Raw genomic sequence first — 24901 nt, 5'->3', positions numbered from 1 at the left:
AAGGTTCTTGTGCCGACGTTACCTGTCAGAAAAAGCCCGCTGAGTCTCCTTCCACTGAGCTTCCAGCTCCTGAAGGAGATTTTCTCCTCCTCCCTGCTTCTCTTGGACTTCACGGAGGCTCTGAAGCTCACAGTTCTGAGCCTGCAGCTGGCCTTCTAAATCCAAGAGGGCACGAAGCCTGGAAAGTGCAACAAATTCAGATTTTAATTTTGCAAATATATTGCAAAATCTAAACGGTACATTCTGGGACTACATGTAGTTTCCCATTTTCACATATCAAAACTGCTTCAGGATAGCAGAAGCACTATCGCACTAAAGGGACAAACCTGTGCTGCAACGCAGGCATGGTGGGCTCTTTGAGGCCTTGCGCTTCAATCGTATCCTGCAGCTTCTTCATCTCCCCCAGCATCGTCCTCTTCCTCAGGCCCAGGGTTTTGCTTTGGGTCTCCTTCTGAAGGACCTTCTGCTGGCTGACCAGCCCACTGTCACTCTCGTCCAGCCTTCTCACCAGGACATTCACCATATCGAGGCAGGAGGCTGGGATACCATCCCTTGTGACTGTGAGCCGAGCTCCCTGCAAGAGTAGATCCAGCTGAGGTGCCTTCTCTTTCAAACTGTCTATGCTCTGCCTTATCAGAGTCAACTTGGAGCGGCATTCCTGCAGCACCACAGCGTCACTACAGGGTGGACCTGGGATACTTGAGATATCCTCATCCACAGTGCGCAGAGACATAAGAAATCGGTCGAGGGCACGGGCAGCTGCTTCGCTCTTCCGGACTTGCTGCCGGAGTTGATCCAAGCTGGTTTTGTGAGCCTCAAACTCACGGGACAGAGGGAAGCGTTCTCTGGGATCCAAGTCGCTGGATTCAGGGTCCAGACGGGACAACTGGTCCAGTTCACTCTGTATGTTGTCATCCAGTTCCTTTAGCAAAAAACACACAAGGTGTAGTGTGAGGTGAGATGCCTATAGAAGTGAGATCTTACATTACATCTTTTTTTTCTTTTTCTTTTTTTTTTTTTAAAAACATTCTTATATCTCTAAGAATTTGCATTTATTGGATTTATCTTATAAAGGCCAGCATCACTGATGTCTAATATCTATCTGTACTGTGGTGTTTAGGAGTTGATGATACAGGGGACTAGGAAATCCAACACATAATAAATATTAAACACCAAATTGTACGATTTATGCTAAATCAGTAGCTTGTTTATGTGTACAAGATGCATTCAGCTTGTTTTCAATGATCCAGTTATTGACCAGTATGTTTTTTCCAGCCATGTGAAATTTTAAAATGTGCTGATCTCTGCAAAGACTTCTTTGACTATATGAATCCAGGCTTCATATAGGTGCTAACACATGTGCTTAGACAATATTTGTGTGTCAGACTGACAAAATTAAACAAAACAAAATTGTGTATGGCTAACAGCAGACCTTTATATCTTTCAGAATGTTAGTGTTGGCCAGTGTGAAGCCAGTGATGTCTTTGGGCTGTCTCAGATAACGGTCCAGGCGGTCGGTGAAGTCCACCATGTGATTCTCAGTGGAGTCAATCTGCCTGAGTGCAGAGCCCAGCGAGCTGCCTCTCCTCTGAAGGTTGGACTGCTGAGTGCGCCACTGCTCCTGCAGCTCTGCTTTCTCCTGCTCCAGAGAAGTGTTTCCACTCAGCTGGGAACACTGAGAGCACTGGTTTGCATACTCAGACCAAAGACACTCAGTCTCTTGTCTCAAGAACTAGGAAGAAAGGAATTTAACTCAAGTTTACTGGCCGGTTGTGGGGATTGAGTCATTTTGCTCAAAGGTTCTTATAGCATGTCATTTATATTTCAGTCCAGTTTGTTTCTGATAGAGTGGTATTTATAACATCATTGTACCTGTATTTCCTGGAGCCGTGTATGCAGGCCTTTCAGAGAGACTGAGTCAGAGGGGACGTCCTTGATGCTCTGTTCATTTTTAGCTAGTTGGGCTTGCAGAGCCCTCTTAGCATTCTCATATCTGGAGAGTTAAACCAAAAATAACTAAATTTAAGGATTAAATATAAAACCATCCAACATGTTTTTTTGATTTGTATGTTGCCTTTGATTATAAAACACAAGACAGATAAATTTCACCTTTCTAAAGCTTCCTTTTTGGTTACTTCTTCCTCCACAGACATCTGCTTTTCAGTCTCCCTTCTCTCCACAGCAACTGTCTTCACTGTCACCTGGGTCACCTGGAAAAAAGCAACAGGATGTTAACGATTATTTCAGACACATCTGCACACGCCCAGTATCGGCTTCAGGATTTAAATTCAAAGACTGGTCTGTATTTCTTCTTGCTTAAAATGTGTTAAAGGAGCTGTGACTGTTTAAATCTATAGAGAGAATCTTTTTAATAAGAATTTTTAATAATAGTGAATCATACCTCAGCTAAGGCCTGAGGTTTGTCACTTGGTTTGGTAGGCTCCTTCTGTGTGTTGGAATCCTCAGTGAAGGCAACAGGAATCCTACAGAATTGAAATTGATTTAAACTTTCTACTATATTTTGAATAAATGTAAATGTAACTTAATACAATATCTGCAACATAAATCATGCACAACCAAACGTTTTACTCAGTATTAAGAATTAAATAAGAAATAAAAACGGTTGTTTTGAAGATTGCATGCCAAGTCCTTGCTGTTTTGAAACCTCCATGGAAAGCCTCACCTAGATTCAGGGAGTGGTGTGTCTTGATCTCCACTGAACTGATGCTGGATGGCAGCCAGCCTCTTTTCACACTCCCTCAGCTGCGTCTGAGCCAAGCGGTGAGCATCCTCCGGGCTTAGGGTGTCACACAACTCTTTCAGTGCCTGCAGGTGCTGTTCTGCTTCAGCAAAGTCTGCTGAGAAGCAAGCCTGTTGAATGATTTTAATGTGAAAACAGTAAGCACAAAGGCATTGCAGAGCTGCTTTGACTTCAGGCGATCCATTGAGCCAAATCTTCTTTTTTTGTTAAGCTTTTTATTTATTTTCTTGTGTTTTTATTATATTTATACAACTATAAATTAGTTATATGTGTGACCTGCTTATTAGCATCCAATATCATAAAAGAAGGTTTGGCAGATACATTGCACCACTTGAGCAAGACCCCAGATGGCAGCCGGCAACAGATGGGCTGCACAAATTCATAAAAGAATGCTGTTTTAAGCTTACAGAGAAGATGTGATTTCATCTTCATTAGCACATATTTTCATTTAATTCATTGTTTTAAGGTCCTGATAATGATGGTGTTGTTTGTCGTTTTCAGCTTAAGATAATAAAAAGTGTCTGAAACTGTAAACATACCCAAACAAAACTAGCTAAAACAGCACTCTCTTAGAAACCAGCTGGAATAAAGTATTGCTATTACCCTTCCCACTGACAGCTTCCTTGAAGGCATACAAAGAAGATGGAAAAGACAAAGTTAGACAAGCAGAGCAGAGAAAACTGGCTGAATACCCATCCTTTGAAGCACCCCTGCCAAGAGTTCAGCTTTGGTCATTTAGCTACCTGAGCTTGGTTTTCTAAGCTGGTGCTTAAGTGCATCTCACACCGAAGGACTGCTGCATTAAAGTCTTTCCTTGTTACTTCAAACTGTAATTGTTCCAAAAAGCCTGAGATCTCAGCTCTGAGGGCCTGGGAGATAATATATACAATGAATATATATATATATATATACATATATGAAAAAGGAAACATGATAGAATATAGTATTGACTAAAAGGTTAATAATGTTGAATTGTTTACATCTGTGTCAGTTTGCTAACATTCCTTTAAAAACAGGCTTCAAAGGCATAAAATAATTGCCAGTTTTAGTTTGTGGTTTAAATATGCATATGCAATTAACTGAGAGATGTCTTTAAAAAAACTAGTGAACATTTGACTATTCATACAAATCAAAATCCCCACCTCCCACTGTGTCCTGACAGATTGGGTGAAGAACTCCATATCTCTGAGCTGTGAGGGGGTACAAAAGGCCTCCATGCCATTAGCTGCTCGCAAGAACTCCTCCAGCAACTCTGGATCAAGTGTCCTCAGAGTTTTCTGTGTTTAAACACAAAATAGTTACATTATGATTCCTCTACAGAAACTGTATTTCATGTTGTTGGATGTTTTTTTAAGGCAAAGTAACTACTTTCTATTTAAGACATCAAACAATGTGGCTATAAATGTAGGGTAGGTAAAGAGACTTGTAAATTCGCAAAAATTGTCAAATAAAACTTATCAATCATGAATATTCACTAAATATGAAATGTGCAGAAGTCATTGCCAATGGTTAAACTTACCTCCTTTACTGAAGCTTGCTCAGCTGATACACGCCTGTCTTTGAAGATGTTGATAGCTTCCAGGATGTGCGCCTGCAGGCAGTGTTTGGCCTCCTCAAAGCCATTTCTAGCTAAAGCCTGTGCCTTAGTGTAGGCCTCTGTGTAGGCCTGGGGAGGTGCTTGAGCCAGAGCAGGAGGTTTGATATTAAGATCTGGTGACTCAGCCTGGGTTTGAAGCAACACATCGATCTCAGAGACGAGAATAGTCTGGGAGTGTTGAATTTTCTGTTTCAAAGGAGACTGGGTTTCAGTCTTTGGTGGGTCAAGTGGTTGAGTCTGAGGTCTTGCCTGTGTGGGAGATTGAGTCTTGGACTGTGGCACTGTTTGGGCCGTGGGAGGCAATGACACCGGAAACTGAGGATGGTGCTGTGGGGATAACTGTGCCTGAGATTTGGGTTGGAACACTGGTTGGACTTTGGGTTGGACTGGTGACTGAACTTTGGGCTGAGTTGGTGATTGAACTGTAGGTTGTAATTGAGGTTGGGCTTGCACCTTGGGTTGAGGGGGTGATTCAACATTAACTTTAATTAGTGACTGAGCCTGTGGTGGCAATTGAGATTCGGGTTTGGGCTGTGGCAGTGATCCAGGTATGTGTTTAATTGGTGACTGAACTATTAGTTGAGGTGTCATTTCAACATCCTGTTTTGGCTGTAGAGGTCTGGGCTGTAGAGGTGAGTTACCTTTTAATTGAGTTTGTGACTGAATCGTTGGTTGTAGCTGAAGTTGGGGCTGATGCTTGGGCTGAGAAGTTGATTGCTGGGATTGAATATTAGATTGAGTCCCCTGAGTCCTGGCAAAGGGCTTTTCTTGAACTAATGGCTGTGCCTGGACGTGTGTTTGGGACTGGGCCTGCAAAGTTTGTTGCTGGGGCTGTGAAGGAAGCTGAGGATAGGCTTGATGTGATGGTTGTGACTGGAGAGATATCTGTGTTTGAATCTGAGATGGAGAGTGATGTTGAGCTTGGGGTTGATGCTGGACCTGTACATACTGCTGAGACTGAGGCTGCTGATAAGACTGAGATGGCACTTGCAGTGGTGCTTGAACCCAAGTCTGTTGCTGAACTTGGCCTTGTTGTGGCTGAACTAAGTTAGAAGCTCTCATCTGGGTGTGTTGATGCATGGAACTATGGGGCCCAATTTGCTGCTGTGTTTGAGTCCAGGGTTGGGGTTGAGCTTGAGGATGCATTTGCGGTTGAGTATATGATGGCCCCATATGAGAAACCCTATGGTGGGCAATCTGAGGCGTTTGCTGGGCCCACTGTGATAGAGTCTGAACTGTAGGATAAGCCTGAGAATGTGTTGCTTGGCCCATTTGCTGGGGATATGGTTGCGGGATAGGATGACTCTGCTGGGGAAATGCTTGATTTTGTGTTTCTTGTTTATCTGTCCACTGCTGAGATGTGGACTGAGCTTGGGCATAACCCTGGGAGTATAACTGAGGTTGCACTGTAGCCTGTGGATGCTGGATAGACTGGGTGACTGAGGATATGACTTGAGTATAAGCTTGAAAGTGCCCCTGTGAAATATGGCCTTGTTGCTGGACCAGTGCCTGTGCATGTGTTGGATACTGAGTCATAGGATCAGTCAAAGAATGACCCTGAAGGTGGAGTATAGATTGGGCTTGGGTTGGATGTTGAGTCAATGGTTGGGCCTGACTTAGCCTGGCCATTGGCTGAACATTAGTTGGAACATGGGCATGAGCATGGGCTTGTGGGTAGGGCATTGACTGGGGATGGGTCTCAGACTGATCAGCATAGATTTGAACTTGGGTCTTAGGTTGAGGGTGTGTTTGAGGTTGGACCTTGGGCTGAGGGTGAATTTCAGGATCATTCATTGCTTTTGCATGGGTTTGGTCCACGTTTGTTGACTGAGTATGCATTGGAGGCTGAGCCTGGGTTGGTGGCTTGGGGGAAGGGGGCCGGACAGGGGCCCATGATTGTGGATGACTACGAAGCTGAATGTGAGATGGTACAGGAAGCTGAATTGGGCCTTGCAGTGGAGCCTGAACACTGGAAGGCTGTCTGATCTGAGCCCATATTGGGACTTGAGCTACAGATTGGTCATGGGGTAGTACCTGTGGCTGCTTAGATGGCTGAGGACCAGCTGGTTGAACCAGAGCCTGATCCTGTAGCTGGAGCTGTTGTTGGGTCTGTGGCTTGGTTGATGACTGTTTCTTCACAGAATCATGGGACTGAGGAACACATGGTTGCTGTGTATCTGTAGTAATGTGGGACTGAACCATAGTATTGGTTTGTGATTGATTTGGGGCCTTTCTTTGTGATTGAGGTTGACTCAAAGTTACAGCATGTGATTTATTTTTGGTATTTGATTCTTGTTGTGCTTGTCTTACAGTTTCTTGTGGTTGTTGTTTTTGCTGTTGTTTTTGCTGATGCTGCTCTTTTTGCTGTTGTTGATGTAGCAGTTTGTCTTGTTGCTGATGCTCTAGATTTTCAGTTTGCTGTGTTTGCTTCTGTTCCACTTTTTGTTGTTGTTGTGGCTGCTTAGTCAGTTTTGCATGGGCCTCATACTGTAGCCTGGTGGTTGCTACATTTTGGGAAATTACCTGAACTGATCCGACTGCCTGTGTCTGTCTAGTTTGAACTAGATCTTGAGTCAAATCCTGCTCTTGAGTTGGAGTTTTCTGTTCTGGAAAAGCTGGTTTCTGAAGCCATGGCCGGTTCTTCATGCCTTGAGCTTTTCTGCTTTGGAGCTCTTGGGAACTTAGAACCTTTTTCTTTACAGCTGGTTCCTGAAGTGGAGTCTGGTCTTTGGATTCTGGTCTTTGTTTAACTTGTTGTTCAGCTTGTATATTAATTACCACATGCTGTTGAACTTGTTGCTGTTGTACCTTTTGTTGCTCCTGCTTGGGCTGACTTGGTTGTGGTTGCACTGGGAACAACTCCTGCTGCTGAACTTCTTGTAGAAGATACTCCTCCTTTATTTCTTCCTGTTCTTTCTGTCCCAGTTTAATTTCCACCTGTCTTCTAAGTCCCTCTTGGAGTAGGTCTTGCTGTGGCCCTTGATCTGGAGTCTCTGTTGTCTTTTGTGCAGTGGTCATTGGCCAGCCTTGAAACTGACTTTCTGGTGGCGACTTTCTTCTGGTCTGCTTCACAGCTTCTGCGTAGGTGTATGGCATTGGAGGAGAAGTCATCTTTTCTTCTTTGTAATCTTGTACCACTATCTTTGGCACAAAGGTTTTTGTATGCTTGGTGTCTAACTGTTTCAAATGTTGAAGCACTGCTTTATCTTGAATAAAGACTTTTGAAGGAGGTCCTGCTGGAGGACTTCTGCTTCTGTCTCGTCTGGCACCCAGGCTGCTTAGCATACCAACTGCTTCCTAAAAGTGACATCATGCATCTTAGAAATAAAGTACTTTCAATTATACTGTTTTGTCTGGTCAGAACATGTCTAACAAGGTTACTTCACAAAAAAAACCCAACTGGCCTGTGACTGAGCAACAGCAGCTCGCACTCGATCCTGCATAGCAGAGGCATGGAGGTAGTGGATGGGAGAGCTCTTCTGATTTGTTGATACGATCACCTGCAGGTCTTGCTCCTCTGTGACTACCTGACCTTCGAGCTGTAGACCACGGGAAATAGTGACCTGGAAAATAAAGATGTTAGTTTTAAATAATCATAAATGTTTCTTTATGAAAGGATTTAAAAGCCAACACTGCTATGCAGTGATTCATCTCACCCTGGCTTGTGAGGTCTGGACCTGTTTTTGTTGCCGATCGGTGGCCCTCAGCAGGTGGTAGAGCTCCCTGGCTTCAGTCTCCCAATGTAGAAGTTCAGCCAATCGACTGTCCAGCCCAGACACACTGTGTTGCAGCTCTACACAAACCTTTTCTGCCTCAGATAATGTCTGCATAACCTGGTGACAATTAAAGAAAAGATAGCAAAGGACAGATAGACTTACTTTGATTTTTTTTTTAAAAAAAAGAACAGATATAATCATTTTAATCTTCATGACCACAATCATAATAGTTCTTTTAAAAGAAGAGAAATCGTTCATACTTCTGGTACTGCAAGCTTCAGTTTCTGTAACTGATCTGCTGGGCATTCTGGGGCAGAAGCCAAAGCATCCAGATCCATGTCTTTAATCTTCCTCATTATAAACTGAAGAGCAGAAATTGAGCAATAATTTAGAAAGATTTAATTTGGTCATTTAAATAAAAAATAATCATTAGAGCTGAAAAAGTGCAATGACTTGCTAGTGATGCCGTTGGTCCTACCTGTATTCTTTTCCTGTAGGTGCGTAAAGGACCCGCCATAACATCCAGAGGCTCTTTGAGAATCAGTGTGCCCTCTCTGATCAAAGCTCTGATTTCCTCTGGGTTTACATGGGTAACTTCAATTGGCTCACCAATGTTTTCCTGGAAAAAACACAAATAAACATGTTAAATAACAAAGATAATTTATTAATAATTCAATGATGTAAACATTAGCAGCAGAATTTCATAAAGTTCTTGTTTACTGTATGTTAATCTACTGTGGACACAACACAGTTTAAAGTTTCCATCTCTTTTCACTTATGTTAATTTCATAATTACACAGTAGATTAACATACAGTAAACAAGAACTTTATGAAATTGACAACACTTGTTCAACGTGCAACTCCAGATATAAGAATGACATTGCACTGTACTCAAAGACTATAAGTCCAGCTACTTACATACAATAGGTAAAGGTGGAGCACTGTTTTTAAACTTTGAGTCACTCCCTAGGAATCATTGTTTCAATAGAACAATCACATTTAAATTCCAAACACATGAGACATTAGGCTGCCACAATCACTGCTGCCTCTAGTCGCATAATGCCAAATAAAAAGAAGAAACTAGGCCAACGCTTTAGAAGAACAAAGCTATACCCTCAGATAAAAACACCCTCTGTAAAAAATAAAAGCACAGATAAAAAGTTGATTTTAGAGTGCCATATGGTGGGTACTTCATCAAAAAAAAATAATTTTAAGTAAATTCATGTCAGGAAAATATTCTGATTAATTCTCTAACAAAAAAATATCTTGTGTGATTGAGTGTTCAAACATTTCCAAATTCTTTGTCATAAAGGTGTTTTAGAATCTAAGCACACAAATCGGGTTTTCCTTGATCTTTGACTCACCAAAGTGTTTTTCTTGACAAACTCAGCCCACTGCATGTTGACTTTTCGAAGCTCCTCTGCCAGGCTCCTGCTGGTCTGAGGATCTGTTGACTCAATCAGGAAGTTCCCCACTTCATTCAGGTGGGCCTGATGAGATCCCCACTCAGCCATGGATGCGGAGGTCAGCTTAATAGAAATTTTTGTAAATAAAATGGCAAATACTAAAATATATCATCTATAAGGATAATGTAGACATTATTTTATTTAGATGTTATTATTGCAGACTTTTTACTTGACTTGTTATTCCAAGTCATAACAGACTGATCCCCTATTACAAAGCAAGTTATACTAGCTTGTTTATGGCATATTTATTATCATAGAGCAATACAGTTATAATACTTTAATGAGTTAATCATACCTCAGGTCTGTGGCTGTGTGTTGCAGAGCACTGTTCAAGCCAAGCCTGCAGGGAACTAAGGGAGTCGCTGTACGAGTCCCAGGCAGACAGAACCCGTCCCATTGTGCTTTTCACTGTGGTCACGTCCTCTAAAACAACAGCAGTGTCCTCCTCCAGCTGCTTCACCTGCTGACTGACATGCTGATAATCTGAAGCTATGGAGCAAAGAAATAATATGAAATAAAATAATACACTTTTACTCTAATGGGGAATCAAAAACATTAATATAAATGAAGAAATACAAAATATCTGTTACAGAGTATCACAGTACTTACCAAGGGCAGATTTGCTTGAATATTTCTCGGAAATCTGCTTCAGCTTACGAATAGCTGTTTCCAACATGGAAGGCAGCTCTTGTGTGTATACGAGTTCCTGAGTTTAAAAAAATGAATACAAATTAATACTGTCAGTCAACACTAACATCCATGCCCTTTACACAGTAGAAGGAACATTTTTGGATAAACTAGTGAAGAAGTTAGAGGAAAAACTCTGAATAAAATTCACCACTAGAACCAGAGGGAAAACCCTGATAAAAAAAAACTATTTACAATAGCCCATTTTAGACATCTTCACTGTATATCACAGACTGTATATACAAGATGGACACACCCAACATGACACATCCATTGGTTTCCAAAGTTCCAGTGTCAGGCCTTGAGATGAGAATTTTCACTGATGCTTTCTTGACATGTCAAAACCAAATTTGAGACACCGATGGGCACGTCCCATGTTCAGTAGTGATTTGCGAATCACATCGCCTGCAATAAAACACACCCTACCCTAATTTATGATTATAGTATTCATTATGACTTCATACTACCACTTGAGATCACAACTGAAGTATTTACCGAGGTTGTAGAGCATAGATATCAAGGGCCATTTTCCTATGAACCTCCATTGCCTTTAGATAAAATGCATATTTAAGGCACTTCCTCACTGGCTTCACACCTGGAAGCTTTGTCCGTCTTATATATAGTGTGTCTTGTATATTAAGATACTATGTGCAGAATCTGTTTGTCTTAGCTGCATCCTGGTTAGAATTTCTATTATGTGGCCTTACATAGATATATAGATATTGTCCAAATTTATAATTATACCCCAAGAAAGATTAGTAACTCCAACAACAGAAATTACTGTACTGCTCAGATAAACATATACATATATATACAAAGAAAGAACAAAAAGATGTTAAGAAGCATCGACACACCCCCAAGTATTAAATTGTGTTTTGAAAATACAAAGACTAAACAAAGATTACTCACATGCCACTCTTGCAGCAACACCCTGACTGCCTCTGAGGAGATATAAGGTCTCTTCCAGACACGAAGCTTGGTCCTGATCTGCCCCAACAGATCCAAAACAGTGTGGCGATGCTCTCTGTACTCTAGCTTGATCCCATGATACTTGGCAGTCACTCTGACGCTGGTAAATCTGATGAAGATGCCAACAGAACGTTAAATAGAAACTAAAAAATAAAACCACATCAACTTCAGAAAGTAAATTATCACTTTATAAGATGCTTTTCTCAGTTTAAGCAGTGATCTTGATTACATCCAGTCCCAGGTCAGGACAGCACATGTCCTTCTATGACTTTCAGCTTAAACTAAGAAATTCATTCATATACTCTTCAAAAGTATATCCAGTTTGTGCATGCATTCATTACACAGGCCACTGGAGAAAGTACCCTCACCTCCTCTTGAGCTCATCCATTTTGTCAGTAGGAATCATCATGTTTCCGTACTCATCTATGTTCTGGAAGGACTGGAAGGTCTTCACGTGCTGTGGCATCTCCTCCAGGCAAGCCTACAGCAACAACGAGCAGAGACAGCATGCACATATATATTTATATGCTTGCAAACATTTACATTTCACTGTCTACAAAGAGCCGGAGAAACCAGTTTTTGCTAAGATCAGCAACATTGTTTCCCAGTACATCTTAAAGTTGGAAATGATTACTTTGAGCAGTTCGTGTTTCTCCCTCGCTTCATCAGCAGCACGGCCGTGGTCTTGAGGGTTGCCATCTTCCTCAGCCAAAGCCTCCTCTGTTCTCAAAAGCCAGCAGGCTACTGTGTCCAAGGGGGCTGGAAGACTCATATCTAAAGCAACTTTGTACTCACGGAGCTAGATGAACACACAGAGAAAAGGAAGTCACAAGTAAAGTAAATGTCTTCAAATTGCAGTGAACAAATACACAAATATGTACAAATATACAAGCATTTACAGACAAATATAACACATCAGCCGTAATGTAACAGGTTAGGGTGTTTAAGAGTCTGTGTTGCTATGGTGCTGTAGTGTCATATTAGTACAGTACAGTATTATGACTATAGATCATATTTATACATTTATAAGGTTCTCTAGTCTGATTAAAAAATAACAAAAACTAACCTTTTCTGTGAGAGCATCCCACGCCTCTCTAAGAGTCCGTTGCTCATCGCTCAGTTTTGGGGTTCGTCTCATGGCCGTCAACAAAGGCATGATGGGCCGTCGTTGCTCATTAAAGGACACCAGAAAGGTCTGAAATACCTGAGGGAAGGAAAATACTTTTTTAGTGACAAATTTATAACGTGAAGTCAGTTTATAACGTTAAACGCTGTGCCAAAATTTAGACGTTTCATAATTTTATTACAATATGATGATGTCAGCCTATTACGGTGCTACTGTGACAGTGTAGGGCATTGTAATGAAAAAATAAAAAGTGTGTTGTATAACTCTTTCCATCTGATATATTAGATCAATATGGTTTCTTGAAAGTGAAGTTGAATCTCAACTATGCTCTTGGGCACTAACAATGAAGGTTAAAGTCAAATGCTTAGGAATGATCAGGACCCTGACCCGATTTTCACCAAAAGAAAATCAGCTCGAGCTGTTATTGGCATCTACAATCACACAAAATTTGAAAATGATTGTTGAAAAATGTGAACACTAGCCTGTGTTTTAACTAAGATCTGTGTTATACAGACAGTGCTTATTGTGCCTGTAATTACATCATAGGCCTGTTAAAATAATACCGGGGCCTCTGTACTCACAGACATTTACCTAATTTGTGCACTGATACTTAAAAATGCAACACATCCTGATGAGCTCTTGCTAGAAACATACATTATATCTTTCTGAGTAGCTTTCTCCTTCTGTGGAGTCCCATCCCTCCAGCAGCTCATCATAGGCCTGAACCAGCCAGCATGTCATTTCCTGTGCCTTACGGTCAGGTGTCACCTGGAAAGACACAATAAAAATTGAGTGGGTGAAGATGATCAAATGATTCCAGAATTAAGTTTTACGTGATGTAAGCACGCATAATGTGAGTGTAATGTAAAGTAAAAAGCAACACCAATCACCAGACACGTTGCAGAAAGCTGAATGATAGCGCTAACTAAGTTGATTTTAAGCAGCGCACATACATAAGTTTGTTTTGGCTCCTTGGTTGTTCTTTGAAAATTCATAAGAATATAGCAACATGTCACTTTGAAGGAGGCTGCCACCTTTACTGTTCACCTCTTCTCCTGTAAAAGCAGATCACCATCCTGTCATGCAGATCCTGTGGTATGTACTGTCTAAGGAACATAGCGTAGTACTGCTAAATTTGATTTGTTTCACTTATATACTCTTAAATTTTAGTATTGTTAATGCATTTTCAGCTTTCTTTGTGAAATTCCAACAAATTAACTCACTCATATTCCTACAATCTCCCACTCCCACAGCAGAATCAAAAAGCAAAACACAATAGTTAAAAATAGAAAATATCTTAAGATGTCAAATGTCTACAGCAGCTATACTTTAACGTGGTGATATCCTGTCAGAAACCAAAGCTGACAGGTATTTTTATCTGATCTATCATGAGGCGATTCCAGTACTGCTGCACCACCCCATGAGCGCTTTATTCTTCTCATGGGAGGCAAGAGAAAAACACCCTTGCTGTGGCTTTGGATCCTTTCCCAGAGAACAGGGCAAACTCGTTCAGTGTTGCATGATCAGTCCTGCCTTTAACCACCATGTGATTCGAAGGTAACTTTGGCTCGGAGCAGCTTCGTTTTAAACTGCAGTGTGTTAAGCATCCTCAGAATAAACAACTCCCCTGACGTGTCGTTACTAGATATAAACATCAGCAATAAAATCCATCGTTACTTGCGGGTACTACAAAGGGATTGTGCAGCTGATTGACATTGTGCTGTGATGATTGGTTGTGATGATTGGGTGTACCTGGCGGAGAGGTGAAGCAGAAATAGCAGGGGTGTAGTAGATAGGCAGGTTGATAGGAGAAGGACTTTTAGAAGGGGTCAAATATTGTGTCTAAGGAGGAAAAGGGAAAGGGGAAAGGAGAGGAAATAAGAGGAGAGAAGGGAAAAGACAAGAGAGAAGTGGTCTTCTCAAACACATCAAATACATTTAGCTGACCTCAACTGAATGCACACACGATATTTGATTTCAGTGTAAGAAGAACAGAAAGTCTTATTTATTCTTAACAGTTATAACTGCATTAACCACGTGTGTTCTGGCTGATTTACAATAAAGCATGGAATGAAACATGAACAGATATATAAGAGTTACATTCTGTAGCAGCGTTTGCAGGGCATAAGGTGGCAGAGTGGTATCATAGATGAGCACATGATAGTGTGCCATTCAGAACAATACATTAATTGTTTGAATGGAAAACACACAAGCTGAACAAGGGGAACCAGCCACTGATGACCAGATTACTGTTTGAACATGTCTGTAATTATGTCCACAAATAAGGAAAAACTTTATCTGCACCGATTATTTTGAACAGCTGCCAAAGAAAAAGAGCACACACGCCTGATTTAGACTTAGATCTAGGTTTAGATATCTGGGATTAAAAATACCCAATTTTGTTGAAATAAACACTACATGTAAACTTTTACTTATTTGCATTCTTTACTTAAAAATAGGTGTAGTTTGGGTTTGTTTTGCGCTGAGCTAATGCAGTTATAATGCAATTCAAATATATATATATAGAGTGTATTCTGCACCACTGGTTTAGATTGAGATCAGCATTACCACATGTTGACTTGGCACACAAAAGTAGGACTAGATTAGTAAAGGAGAAGTCTAAACTCTACCTGAACTGATTCTTAGACTTAAGGACTACACTAACAACTTTTCTGCAAATGTTTCTGCAGCGTAACCTGATGCCCTGTGTCGAATATAATAAACTCATACAGACCTGCATTTCTTCTTCTGGCACTGGCAGGTCCCTGGAGTACTGAAGGAACTGAGCCACATAAGTCATGATGGACTTCTCATCGGGGTCCCGAACGTCCACATCTGCATCAACATCAGAGTGCTCCATGATCAGCTCCACATTGCAACACTACTTTGACATGTTTAGACTAACATCTGAGTGTGTTCTTGAAGCAGGTGGAGTTTAATACTGGAAGCTGAGGAATGGAGGTGTAACTCTTCTGTCTTAGAAACATGAAAGTCTGCTATTAAAGTAACAGGCAGAGCAGATGAAACAAATGAGGGTTTTATGTAAGGCTGAAGCAAACAAGCAGCAAGTGAGTCAGCAGACCGTCAGATCATCTTGCCTTTAGGCAAGCTGGGTATGGCTACACTCTGCATGCAGTTGCAAACGTGTAAACAGCAACACATTCTTTGCTGCTAGATATCTATGTGAGAAAAATATTTAATAAATCTGATCATGAAAAGAGTGTTTGTTGCAGGCGAAAAGGAGCAGAGAAATAAGCCACTGAGTGACCCAAAGGGAAAAAGCATAGCTTTCCTATAAAACTGATTAAGAAATCCTGTGCAACACATTGCCAAAGTGTGTGTCACTACTGATGATAAAACCATCATTGAGCAATCAATACTGGATATTTTCCCATACTTGGAGTTCTGGGTTGTTGTTTTTAACAAACTTATAACAATACATGTTTTTTATAATTATTGTGATTTTCTAAGTTTTATTTTTTTAAAAAAAAGTAATATATACGTAAAAATGCAATTAAACTTTTTTGGTTTAGCAACTTATTACAACTGTCGGGTGTAATGCGTCCCAATGCAATGGCTTAATGTAATCACATTACATTTTTCAGTAATGTTGTAACGTAGGGCATAACTGTGCTGAATTCAGTAATCACATTATAGCTATAATTGTGTCACCGCCTGTGTTAAAAGGTTCATCAGTTACAAACTGATTTGCCAGAACAAGACTATCATACGTAGCCAGCATTTTATTTATATAGTGCCAAATCACAACAACAGTCATTTCAAGGCATTTTATATTGAAAGGTAAAGACCTTACAATAATAACTTCATTGTCAAAAACCCAGAATAATGTTAAAGCTGAGCACATGCTGACCCCAGCCAACAGGCCAGACCCCGGATTTCAACAGCTGACAAAGACAGTGATCAGCAGTCAGGCTGCAGCTCTGTTTCTACAGCAGAATGTCTCCCTCGGACTGGGATTCATCTTTGCTTTGTGTTGTCAGTTTTCTGTTTATATTTAAAGACTAAAAGAAAGAACGTTTGTGTGTCTTCATTAGGATTTGTGTTGGTAGCCTATAGGTTTATATGCCTTTTGCTGGTAATTATGTGCAGATTTCAGGTCAATTTACTGACTAAGGCAAAAGTAAAGTAAAAAAATAGTTAAAAGTAGCATAACGAATTACTTTCTCTGAGGAGTAACGTATTTTTATTACTTTTAAGAAAAGTAATGAGTGATAGAAAGTGCTTAAAGACACACAACAAAGCATTGAATGCATAGGAGAATGTGCTTGTATAAGTGTGTTCTATAAGTAGCACTCTTGTTGCCATTTCGTATCTGTTGTCATAAAGTGCATTTTGAACTAATCGAGTTCTTCCCCTCACCATCAGGCTCCAGCAGTCGGGGGATCCTCAGTTCTTTCTCTGCAATACGGAAGGCTTCCTCCAGGTTCTGTTTGTTGCTTCTCGTTCTGGCCTTGGATAGGTCCACCAGGTCAGGCCGCAGAGCATACAGGATAGCCAGGAAAACCACTCCACTCCTCCAGCTAACCTTGAAGTCTTTTACGTTTACTGAGCAGCCAGCTCTGAAGGAAAGAAATTATTTTATTACTATTGTAATAAATGCACTTCATAATACTTCCATGTCATAAAGTACAGACTGGCACGAGTTCAAGTTCAGCAGTTCAAGTTCAGCAAAGTAACAAAAGATTAAATCTTTGTCAAACAAGAAACAGTAAGATTAAAAGATAAAATGCAACCAAAGATCAGAAAATACATTTTTATACAAGAAATGTGTTCACAAACATTTATTTCATTTAAAAAAATACATATTTACGACCTATTTACAATAAAAATGTGTGAAAATGTATTTACATTGATATTATTATTCATCCAGTCCTATGTGACTCCTTCTGTCTGAGTCTTTGCGTATGGAACCCACAGTACTGGGTCAAGGAAGACTTTAATGTATAAAATATACATAAACAGTAAATGTGTTCAGTTTTTTCATGCAGTCTTTATGCTGTTACATAGCCATTGCTCTTTCAAGGAAAAAGCACCAGGATTCTGTAATATTTTGAGCATTTAGAAATAAATACAGAGACTGGATATGTAACAACGAATCAATGTCCCACTCTTCACATAGTAAAGTCCTGATCTAGATTTGGTCTTCAGCCCAGACCTGGAAATGAGTAATAATTCCCAAATCAGGATACGTCACTCACACATCATACACTTGGCTCACAGATGACAAGGGGCTATGATCTACCAATATATGTGACTCTATTGTGTTAGTAGACCTTTCTGCACTGAATCATACTTCTTATTAATCTCTGGCTCAATTCCACAGCATGTCTTTGTCCTGTCTTCCTTCTCTCACCCCAACCGGTCGTGGCAGATGGCCCCGCCCCTCCCTGAGCCTGGTTCTGCTGGAGGTTTCTTCCTGTTAAAAGGGAGTTTTTCCTTCCCACTGTCACCAAAGTGCTTGCTCATAGGGGGTCATATGATTGTTGGGTTTTTCTCTCTGTCTATTATTGTAGGGTCTACCTCACAATATAAAGCGCCTTGAGGCAACTGTTGTTGTGATTTAGCGTTGTATGTACTTATTCGAATTGAATTACATCAGTGTAACCCATAATTTCACTACACATGTACGGTGACAATAAAGGGGTATTCTATTCTAAAAACGCTGCTAAATACATTAAGACGCCTGTTTGCCAAATATTACCATTCCCTTGATCAAGTGCTTACTTGTGGCACTGCTCCCGGACCCACAGCAACAGTGCTTTCTTGGCAGAGACTCTAAAACGATGATGTAGTGGTGAGCCTCTGGGAGGAACTGGACTGCTGCTAGCCGAGTGGCTTGAGAAGGTGGAGCGCGTGTCAAGACTGGCCAAAGACTCCATAGAGGACTGACGGGAGTCAAAGGTGAGGGAGCTCGCCAGCTCTTCGATCTAAAATAACCAAATGCCAGTTTGAGTTTTACACGATAGATTTACATTTGGCATTTAGCATGAGGAAATAAAAACCTCATCAAAACCAAAGTAATAAGCAATGCACAACAAAATGGACAACAACAGAAAAGGGGAAGAAAAACAATCTTACATGATACTGAAGAATGATAGTCCATATAAGGCCCAGGATGATGGATGGTTTTCCATCAATAATATCAGGAATGTGTATGTTAACTAGCTTTATCTGGGGAAAAGGAAAACAGTTTAGAGTTTTTCAAAGATATTAGAATCAAAATCTAAACATGAAAGTCTGATGGGAAAAAAAGTGTTTGTGTAATCTTTAATTTATTTTTGTTCAATACCAACAATACAGTTTTCCGAATAAAGTTGGTGGTAATATTAAGCCCCTTTAAAAGATTGTTTACCGATTTCTTCTTAAGAAAGGAGAGAGCCTTCTCGATGTTGCTCCTGTGCTGAAACATTCCCCTGCCTCTCTCCCGACTCTGAAAACCACAAAAAGGTGAATCACTCAGATCACAAAAGTTCTTAGCTGTTGGTTGGAAAGCATTAAGCATTAAGGTAAAACTGGACTTACGATGTGCAAGCCACTCATCACCTCCAGCAGGTCCAGCAGTTTGGAGCCATCACGGAAATCATTGAAGAGATCTACAACCATGCACGGTGGCCTCCTCTGTCACAAATATACATTTTGTTTATGTTATTTTACAGCAAGTTTCTAGCCAAGTATCTTCCAAATCACCTCTTACTCAGAGAACGTTATGTATGAAAATATGTTGGTAACACAGAAATCACAGGAATTTGGAAATTATTTCAGGGATGATGCTTCTTAGAAATTATGTAAAATGTTGATGACAAAAATTTACAAAATGGGCAGTGACGTGTGCAGATAACACATGTAACTGGTGGAGACCAGTTTTGTAATTTTGCGTGACTATATAACTTTATAGCATGACGCAGTTTTCGAGGCATTAAAGCCAAACAAATTAGTTAAAGTTTAAAGAAAAGACAGCTGTTTGTTGATTTCTTAGAAGCTGACATTTTGAGCATGGGGACGTTTCTCTAGATAATGATGTGTACTGTATTTGCATAGTCATAGTCATGGGCATTATTATTGATAAAATCTTACAGATACACTTAACAGGTTTAATAAAGAAACAATGAATGGCATTAATAGTGTTGGGATTCAGAGATTCTTTTATTGCTACCATATAATTTGCCTTATGAAGAATGTATTAATAACATGTTTCACAGTATCATTTATCAGTAATATTTCCTACAGGGTTTATATTGCATTGAATATGTCTGTCATCACATTGACCTTTCTATTTTTATAGGTTGAGTTCATTTTATACACAATGCATAAATGTGCTTGGTTAAGAGTTGATGTTCCATTTTAGAAGGTTTTAAGCTTCACTGGTGAGAGTGTCCAGATGATACATGCTGAGGGGAGATGAGAACATAGCAGGTTAATTGCATGCACGCTTACAATACACATATTAATCTAGTAGCAGGTCTGAGCGAAGGCCTAAGCGTCTTCTGCTTCAGTTTGAGACTGGCTGCAAAGTACTCTACTTAGTGATTAATGACGAGGGTCCATTCTTAGCTCTCAGAGATGCTAAGACCTGAAGTTATTACCTTAAAAGGCAAGTAATGTAGAAAGGAGAAGTTATATGTTGGTGTATGAAGTGTACGTGATGTACCCTTGTCTGCACGGGTTGAACTGTTGCCCGTCTGTCACCATGTATTTTTGAACTGTATTGACGTAGGTGTGATATTTTATCCTATAAAACCAGAACCCAATGTATTCTTGTCAGAGCAAAACAATCCGTATGCTGACGGTTGGTTGTTCTCCTGTGATAATAAAACTCATCGTTTGATTGCACTTTTCCGGAGCCTCCGTCGTTTGTTGTCTGGTCTAAAGTTGATCGATCTCGCAACAATAGCAAACACTGTACAGTGGATCTGGCAAGTATTCACAGGATTCCACATTTTTTCATGTTCCAGTCTTATTCCAAACTGTAAGAAATTCATTTTTCACCTTGAAATTGTACAGAATACTTCATAGTGACAAAGAGAGTTTGTTTTAAATTCTTGCAAAGGTATTACAAATAAAAACCAAAGAAGGGGTTAGATCTGGATTCTTGATGGGGCACTCAAGGTCATTCACAGAGATTCCCAAAGCCACTCCTTTGACATCTTGGCTTATGTGCTTAGGGTCGCTGTCCTGTTGGAAGAACTTTTGCCACAGTCTGAGGTCCAGAGCTCTCTGGAGCAGGTTATGAGCTAGGATGTCTCTGCACATTTCTTCATTTATCCCTCAACCCTGACTGGGTTTCTAGTTCCAGCTCCAAACAACATCCCAACAGTATGATGGGTCCACCACCATGTTTGACTGTAGGAATGGTATTGGTCAGGTGATGAGCGCTGACTGGTTTCCTCCAGACATGACGTTTGGCATTCAGGCCAGTTAGCTCATTCTTTATTTCATTAGACCACAGAATTTAGTTTCTCATGGTTTGGTGGTTCCAAACTTGGAGCCCACTGTGCTCACTGGAACCTTCAGTGCTGCCGAAATTTTTCTGTACCCTTCCCCAGATCTGTGGCTCAATACAATCCTGTCTGGGAGAACTATAGAGAATTCCTTGAACTTCAGGGCTTGGTTTGTATTTTGACATGCACTGTCATGCATTCTAAATCATGTCCACTGACTTCATCAACTGCATTTACCACACGTGGACTCCAATCAAGTTGTAGAAACATCTGACAGATAATCAGTGGAAGCAGGATGCATCTAAGGTCAATTTAGAGCGTCACGGCAAAGCTATGAATACTTATGTACATGCTATAGTTGCTTGTTTTGTTTGTTTGTTTGTTTGTTTTTTAATTGCAATAATTTTAAGCAAATGTTTTGACTTTGTCATTATGGGGTATTATGTGTTAAAGGCGTTAACATTAAAAATAAGTCAAGCGCTGTCAGTACGTTCCAGATGTGCAGATCCACATTCTGTGAGAACACTGGCAACACGTTTAGGCAAGTGAGATAATGTTATGTTCTAAATTGTGTGACAGTGTTCAGTATGAATGTGATATAACAGCACACAATAAACTGTACAACTGTGTTTACTTACAACAATGTCAATAAAAACATCCAGGATTTCATGGATTACTGACTACCTGAGAGGCTGCAGTATTTTCCTAGCTACAGTAAACCAGATGATTGATTGAATGTCATACATAATTCCCAAACCAATGCCCTGTGTCATGTAGATCAAGTCATAATTGACTTGCTAATAACTGACTTTCTATTATATACTCCGATCCCGGCATAAAAGGTCACTTTTGAATTTCTAGGAGGACACAAAAGTTTCTGCACCAAATATTATTCACACGTGATACACATGTGCATGGTTGTAATGTGAGGTATAATGTGACCAGCCCCAAAAGGATTAACAACTATTTCCACCATTTAGCTTACTGGCAAAGTTCCCACCATGCCGGACCTTTGGTTGGGTGGATTAGGTGGGTGTGTTTGGTGGGCCGTCTGTTGCTGTCTGTCTGTGTGCTGTGAACCTTGCTCCTTAATGCTATATTTGTGTATGCAGCCACCACTCTACTGTCCTCCACTGTGATATTTACAGCTGACCTTCACTATGAAGCAGAAAGAGTCTGTCTCTGCTGAGTCATGTCAGGGGACAGAACCTTTACACAATGCATGTGTTTGACAGCTTTCCTATAACATCTCGCCTCCTTGAAAAGTTTCAGAAGATGCTTACAGTGGAAGTATAATGATTTGATTTTAGCAACACTTAGACAACTTTTGTCCATGGTGGATCTTTGTCATGAATAAGTTGAAAGTTTACTGAAAGCGAGCCATTTTACTGCTACTTGTGCTTTTCTTTCCATGACAGTGGAAGCGTGCAGTACTGACAAGGTCACTTTGCTGTCAGGAACGTGCGCTTCATATATTATCCATGCAGTATGGAAAAATATGTCTTTTCAAAGGAAATGCACATGACTAAAACTAGCTGCATGGTACTACGTAAAACACAAATACTAATATAAAGGAATCATAATCTTTAAAAATCATTAGTGAGAACAATATTCAGGACTTTTCATGTTTTCTGCTTCTTCTTTTAGTCTGACAAAGCCAATTATGTGAGAGTGACCAATGGACTCACTGTGTATAAAGTTTTGGGAAAGCATTTTATGTTTGCATGTTACAGTAGACAAATTCTTCAACACGCTGCAGCAGTTTAATGCATGGTTTCTTTCTATTGTGTGCTTGTATCCAGCACACAGTAGAAAGTAAGTTCATCCTTCACACATACTGTTCCCACATTTAGGCCTCACCTTTGCCAGCTGAGCATTGACCCAGTTGGTGAAGGTCCTCTTCTGAATCTGTTCTTGTTCCACTGTAGGAAAGGAAGAATCACTGCATTAACTTAGACATTTAAACAACAAATCACAAAAGCATCAAATCTTGGGAAAGGGAGCCATAATGCTCCACACGAACTGTTTACACTGAGAGAAAATGAGAGTTGGCACAGTTCCTTGGACTGCTAATATTATAGGTCTCTTTGGTTAAGAGAGCAAGGGTCAGGTAGAAAGAAAGTTTAAGGCTTTTCAAAAGAAAGTTTTTTGAAAACTCCAGGATCTATATTGTGTTGTTTACTATAGGTTTCTTCAAGCCATGACCACAGGTTTATAGACAGACAGTTAGTTGTTGTCTTGAAGGAGATTAGTCAAATCTGCATAGAAAATAAGTAGGTGCAATGAGAAGCCTATGCTTAGCATCCAACTGGAACTGAAGGACATGGTATCTTCTCAGCTATAATCCTTTAGAGCACTCTAAGTCTCACTAATTAACAAACTGTATCTCTTTTTCTCCAGTTTGTAACAAGTAATTCAGTGTTACACAAACGCATCATACATAGTTCATGTTGTGGTCAAAAGTTTTCATCACCTCATCATGGACATGAATGTCATGGTAACTTTGAGCTTTTAATGATTTTGTTTGAATTGTTCTTTTTCCATGGTGGAATGACTGTACGTCATACATCTTTATTGACTTTTATAAACCATGAATTGCGTGCACAAGCTTGAATTTGTTTTGGATTTTCCCCACAGGGTCCATGCAGGGTCACAAATATTCAGATAACCACACTAATAATTGGTTACATTTACACCTAGACTGCAAATGTTTGGCTACCATCAACAAGATTCTGACATAACTGATTCTTAGCAGAACTGGCATGTTATTTAAAATGGTTGAGTTCCTGATGTGGAACAGGCTTTTAAGCATAGTGCATAAATTTTCAATACAGTTGAGGTTGGGGCTTTCCACTATTCCAGAAGTATGATGGTGCCATTTCTAAACAACTACAAAGAGCTTAACTCTTTGTTTTAAAATCAACACCGTCAAGTTTGACTGAAATTTAGAGCCGCCCAACGGAACAAACCAGAACCAGCCACTACTGGTTTTGGTACATTGCACACAATCAATTGCATGATGACAGGCCTACATCCAAAGTCTTTTGTTTCACCTCATATCAATAGCGAAACAGTTGAAACTTGAAGACAACTGGGCAGTGACAGCAGGACATTGATTGCAAAAACACATCAGAACTGGTTTTAGAATGGATAAAGCAGGTTAACATTACACTTTTGAAATGGTCCCAACCTTGAACATTTCTGCACTATGCTTGAAAACCTGTTCAATATCAGAAAACCAACCAATTTAATTTAACCCTGCCAATTCTACCAAGAAGAGTGGACAGATATCTAGCCTGAATTATGCCAGAAGCCTGTTTATGGCTAGCAAGAGGATCTGGTTAAGGTGTAGCTTGCTAGGAGACATTTAACCAAATATTACTTGAGCTGTTTGTATACTCCAGACTCTGTATGTATACAGACTCCTGTGAACCTGTGTGGATTCAACAAAAAACACACAAAATAAATTTAAAGCTGTCATTACAGTCATTAAAGATGTATGCTGCACAATCATTCAACCATGGAAAAGCAGCAGTTCAAAGAAATCAAATTAATCAAAGCATCAAACTTATGACATTCATGCCCATCATGAGTGTATGAAAACATCTGACCACAACTGAAGGTCCCCCATGAAACAACATAACCGTAAAGGGGGGCATAGCAGCCTAAACAGTTCTATCTGAGCCAACCTTGGGGTTTAAACAATCTGCTTTATTCAGCAGAATGAAAAACATTAGCAGTGTGCAATTCATCTAAACACTAGATTCTAGAAGTGCACCTATTGCGAAATTAACAAGCATTTGCAACTATAAGACTGCTGCATCCTAAAAGCTGTTTATTTCTTTAGGGTACACCCAGATTGCTATGGGAACACTTTTGGCAGTATTATAAACACAAGTATTTGGTTTGTGTGTTGCCTGAACAAGCCACGAACCTCGGAAAATGACTCATCACAAAAAGTGTTGCAAAAACTTTTGGGGATTCCTAAAAACATAATCAAGAATCTCACATATACTGTGATCTAAGAATACTGAGTAGTATTTACATTTAACGCAAGAGTATTATATTTTGTATGAATTCCCTTTGTTTTCTTTGTTCTTTTTAAACATACTTTATGAAG

The 24901-nt window shown here is 40.0% G+C and overlaps 1 protein-coding gene across 1 annotated transcript in view; it reads right to left on the bottom strand.

The window, feature by feature from the left end:
• LOC102297894 (nesprin-1) overlaps positions 1-24901 on the bottom strand; it is a 66499-nt gene that overhangs the window by 29001 nt on the left and 12597 nt on the right. The window contains exons 3-32 of the mRNA XM_042213085.1: positions 22642-22703; positions 18866-18961; positions 18696-18773; positions 18422-18514; positions 18068-18270; positions 16703-16902; positions 15057-15157; positions 14075-14164; positions 12977-13090; positions 12263-12400; positions 11831-11995; positions 11565-11677; positions 11137-11305; positions 10150-10246; positions 9836-10029; positions 9439-9603; positions 8553-8693; positions 8335-8436; positions 8015-8191; positions 7763-7921; positions 4281-7655; positions 3904-4038; positions 3505-3630; positions 2684-2871; positions 2402-2483; positions 2110-2210; positions 1873-1993; positions 1433-1732; positions 327-922; positions 23-178 (exon numbers count right to left, since the gene is read on the bottom strand). Of these exons, the coding sequence (XP_042069019.1) occupies positions 23-178; positions 327-922; positions 1433-1732; positions 1873-1993; positions 2110-2210; positions 2402-2483; positions 2684-2871; positions 3505-3630; positions 3904-4038; positions 4281-7655; positions 7763-7921; positions 8015-8191; positions 8335-8436; positions 8553-8693; positions 9439-9603; positions 9836-10029; positions 10150-10246; positions 11137-11305; positions 11565-11677; positions 11831-11995; positions 12263-12400; positions 12977-13090; positions 14075-14164; positions 15057-15157; positions 16703-16902; positions 18068-18270; positions 18422-18514; positions 18696-18773; positions 18866-18961; positions 22642-22703 (7837 nt within the window). The remainder of the gene's footprint in view (positions 1-22; positions 179-326; positions 923-1432; positions 1733-1872; positions 1994-2109; positions 2211-2401; positions 2484-2683; positions 2872-3504; positions 3631-3903; positions 4039-4280; positions 7656-7762; positions 7922-8014; positions 8192-8334; positions 8437-8552; positions 8694-9438; positions 9604-9835; positions 10030-10149; positions 10247-11136; positions 11306-11564; positions 11678-11830; positions 11996-12262; positions 12401-12976; positions 13091-14074; positions 14165-15056; positions 15158-16702; positions 16903-18067; positions 18271-18421; positions 18515-18695; positions 18774-18865; positions 18962-22641; positions 22704-24901) is intronic.

This window comes from Haplochromis burtoni, unplaced genomic scaffold (genome assembly GCF_018398535.1).
Source record: "Haplochromis burtoni strain Fernald_Lab_line unplaced genomic scaffold, NCSU_Asbu1 Contig_416, whole genome shotgun sequence".
Classification (NCBI taxonomy): Eukaryota; Metazoa; Chordata; class Actinopteri; order Cichliformes; family Cichlidae; genus Haplochromis; species Haplochromis burtoni.
The sequence above is the reverse complement of the archived record's forward strand: the minus strand, read 5'-3'. Positions and strand labels throughout refer to the sequence as shown.